The sequence below is a fragment of the Stegastes partitus genome, unplaced genomic scaffold (assembly GCF_000690725.1).
Source record: "Stegastes partitus isolate 25-593 unplaced genomic scaffold, Stegastes_partitus-1.0.2 Scaffold180, whole genome shotgun sequence".
NCBI classification, from domain to species: domain Eukaryota; kingdom Metazoa; phylum Chordata; class Actinopteri; family Pomacentridae; genus Stegastes; species Stegastes partitus.
The window spans coordinates 559,151-562,516 of record NW_007577911.1 but is presented as its reverse complement, the minus strand read 5'-3'; the positions used below and the strand labels follow the sequence as shown (position 1 = coordinate 562,516).

The following is a 3,366-nucleotide window of genomic DNA, read 5'->3' as shown; positions in this document are numbered from 1 at the left end:
TTATAGACATCAATCAATCACAACATGAAAACCACCCGCCTAATACTGTGCAGGTCTTGTGCTTCCAAAACAACTCTGAACTGTTGAGCCATGGACACAGCACATATTGTGTTCCTCAAGCTGTGCAGTTTCTGTCGTGTGGCAGAGTGCATCAGGGAAGGCTGGTGATATGGGCAACCCAAGGTTTCCCAGCAGAACATTGCACTGCAGTATGTTAAATGGAAAATGGACTGCACTTATATAGCACTTTTCTACCTTAGCGGCACGCATTTGATTTGTTTGTATTATCTGTTTAGTATGTTCTAGCTGCTTGTAGAAGTTTATTCTCTGACTTCATTCCACTCCTACAGTGTAAAACAGCAGCAGGATCCACATGAACACCTCCAAAAGCAAGTTGCACGCATTTTTGCAAACTTTATCAAATACTTAAAACCATAAATTATCCATACATTGAGACCGGATCTGTCAGGGCCAGGATCCTACGGCAAGTCACACTGTGCATAGTCTTGCTTAGATTGCCAGGGGGAAAACACCCTGGGTTGTCTGAATGCTTTTAAACCAATCACAGTTGTCACAGGCAGAGGTAAGTGAAGAATGCCCCTTTGGTGTTCCCTCAAAACAGTGATGGGAAACATTTGCATACAGGAAGAAACACGCTGGATAACCCATGACAAAAACTAGCAGGGCTGCTTTTCTGCACTATCCATATTCTCTATAAAACTGAAAGTTACAATGCGGTACATCGCTGGTTGCCACTTTCCATCGTGAAAAAAACAAAAAAAAAACAACTCACAAATAGCGGAAATAAAGATAAAGCCAATTTAAATAATTGGTGGCTTAAGCACGCATCCTACATCCGCTGAGTGAGGCTACAATGTGTACTTTTCTTCCAATCAGCCAGGTGAGCAGTAACACAGAGAATCACAGTTTGGTCTTTATTCTGAGTTTATTAAATTCCTGCAGCATCACACAGCAGCCATCAGGGTCCATATGAGCGTCTCTAAAGTGAGAGTATTGTACACATTTATGCACAGCTTTAGAAGCTGTTGGTAATTGCCTGGTCCTGTCAGTAATTACAGCAGTGATGTGCCGCCTTCATGAAAAAAAAGAAAAGAAAAAAAAAAACCCATCTTCATCAGTTTCTTGTTCTGATGACCATCTCTGTGATTTCAGGTTGTAATAATAGATAAAGTTTCTTTTCAAACTGGCATAACTTGGTATCTTGTAATAACAAAATGTCATAATAACTTGAATACAGGACTGTCATTTTGACTGGTGTGAGCTAAACCACCTTCAGTTCAGCGCCAGAAAGACGAAGGAGATGGTCATCGACTTCAGGAGGAGGAAGACACCTCAGACTGCACTGGTGAACATCCAGGGTCTGGACATAGAGATGGTGGACAAATACAAATACCTGGGTGTTCACCTCAACAACAAACTGAACGGGTCACATAATACAGAGGTCCTGTACAAGAAGGGCCAAAGTCGTCTCCACCTGCTGAGGAGACTGAGGTCCTTTGGAGAGAGACAGGCATGTATCATAACTCAGTCTGTTTGACTTCATTCTAGAGTTGCTAAATGTGTGTCATCTGCAGGGAGAAAATAGTCATATAATAAAACACCATTTAGAATGGCTGCAGTATGAAATGGTTTGATACTTTAAAGTCACTGATAATAAGCAATACAGTTACCCACTAGCTGACATCTAAATGTGTGGATGGTGGGGCTTTTTAAAGCTATCTGGCCATCTGACATGCAGATTCAACAGACCATAAAGCCACACTTTATAGAGTATACCTGCAGTGGGAGGCGATCAGTAATGGGCAGTACTTAGGAAACACAGGCAGGAGGCACAGAAGACAAAACTAAAACAGATCTATGATCTGGAAGAGGACTGAGATAATGTTCAATTCACATCAGTTGTTGTGCACAGAAACATTTGGTGGTCTGGATGCATCTAATCGGTCCGTGCCCTCAGAGCTTCTGCAACAGATATAGAAGCAGCCAAATCGGATGCTCACTGATGGTACTGATCCTGTCAGCAGTTCACAGGTGTTGATCCTCCTGACATCACAAGTTGAATGCGGCCTTTTCCATCCAGAGATGCTCCAGGATCTTCAGCTTGGCATCACTCGCCTTCATTTTCAGCTGCTTCATTGTCTGCAAACTGAGCGATCCATTCCAGAAAGCAAGAAGAAACAGAAAAGCAATCAATGATGCGGCACAGTGTCCCGTTACACGCCAACAATAACCAGAGAAGCTTTAAACTAAGCAAGTCCATTAGCATTTTTTTGGAAAGAACTCCTGTACTTCATCACAGGTCTTGATTTCTATGCTAATGTGGTCAAAATTTGAACAATTTCAGTGGATCACCTGGTTTCTCAAATTAGTGAACATCACCTTGTGAAAGGCAGTTCCCCTAAAGATACACTATCTGAAAAACAAACTAAAAACTGTAGTGTACACACTACTAAACCACAATATTAAAACCACCTGACTAATATTGTGTAGGTCACACTTGTAGCATGGACATGGGATCTCCGGGGATGTCCTGTGGTGTCTGGCTTTAGCACATTGGCAGTAGATCTAAGGGGTCCAGTGGATCAGGCTTGTTACGCTTGTTTGTTAGATGGTTTTTGATCGTGATGGTTAGAAGAGTTCAGAGCGTTTTTGGAAAAACCTTCAGTGCGACACACAGTTGGAATAAAAAGTATACATACCAAAATAATTTAAATGCTGTGTTAAGTTTAAGACTCAACAGCCGTACTAGCAATTATGTGAGGACACACAACAGCGCTCAACATAGCATAGCAACAATCATGCTGATGTAAACCAAAATGTTTACATGTTAGAATAGCCTGAAAATGTATTGCAGTTCATCCGACAGCAACTAAAAGTTTCATGGCAATATGTCCAACAATTGATGAGACATTTCAGTCTGGACTACAGTGATGGACTTACCTACAAGCAGATCAACTGACAAAAACAAATTACAATTTCTGGGCTATTATGAGCACAGTAGGAGACCTGAATAAAACAGACTTACTCTATGACTGCTGCTGGCCAGAACCTCCTACACAAGAGGATACCTGGAAGAAAACATTTAGAAAGTGAGCAGGCTGCAAACATTAGTTTAACACCTGACTGTGGCAAGTAACTAAACAGACAGCTACAACTCTGAAACCTCTGGCAGGTAATGTGTATAACAGCGCTTGTCTCGTTGTAATGAAATGTTCTGCTGGGACCTCAAATGACAGACTAAATTAGAAAAACTATCCAAAATACAGATTCATTTGCAGATGTAATTTCTAATAGAGCGAACTTGTAAATTAAAGCCAGCATTAAAATAATGACCAAGTCTTAAAT

The 3,366-nt window shown here is 41.1% G+C and overlaps 1 protein-coding gene across 1 annotated transcript in view; it reads right to left on the bottom strand.

The window, feature by feature from the left end:
- Nucleotides 1-927: 927 nt before the first annotated feature.
- Nucleotides 928-3,366, bottom strand: part of ska2 (spindle and kinetochore associated complex subunit 2) — an 8,320-nt gene continuing 5,881 nt past the window's right edge. Inside the window, exons 5-6 of the mRNA XM_008280086.1 lie at nucleotides 3,047-3,144; nucleotides 928-2,167 (exon numbers count right to left, since the gene is read on the bottom strand). Of these exons, the coding sequence (XP_008278308.1) occupies nucleotides 2,071-2,167; nucleotides 3,047-3,144 (195 nt within the window). The 3' untranslated portion in view covers nucleotides 928-2,070. The remainder of the gene's footprint in view (nucleotides 2,168-3,046; nucleotides 3,145-3,366) is intronic.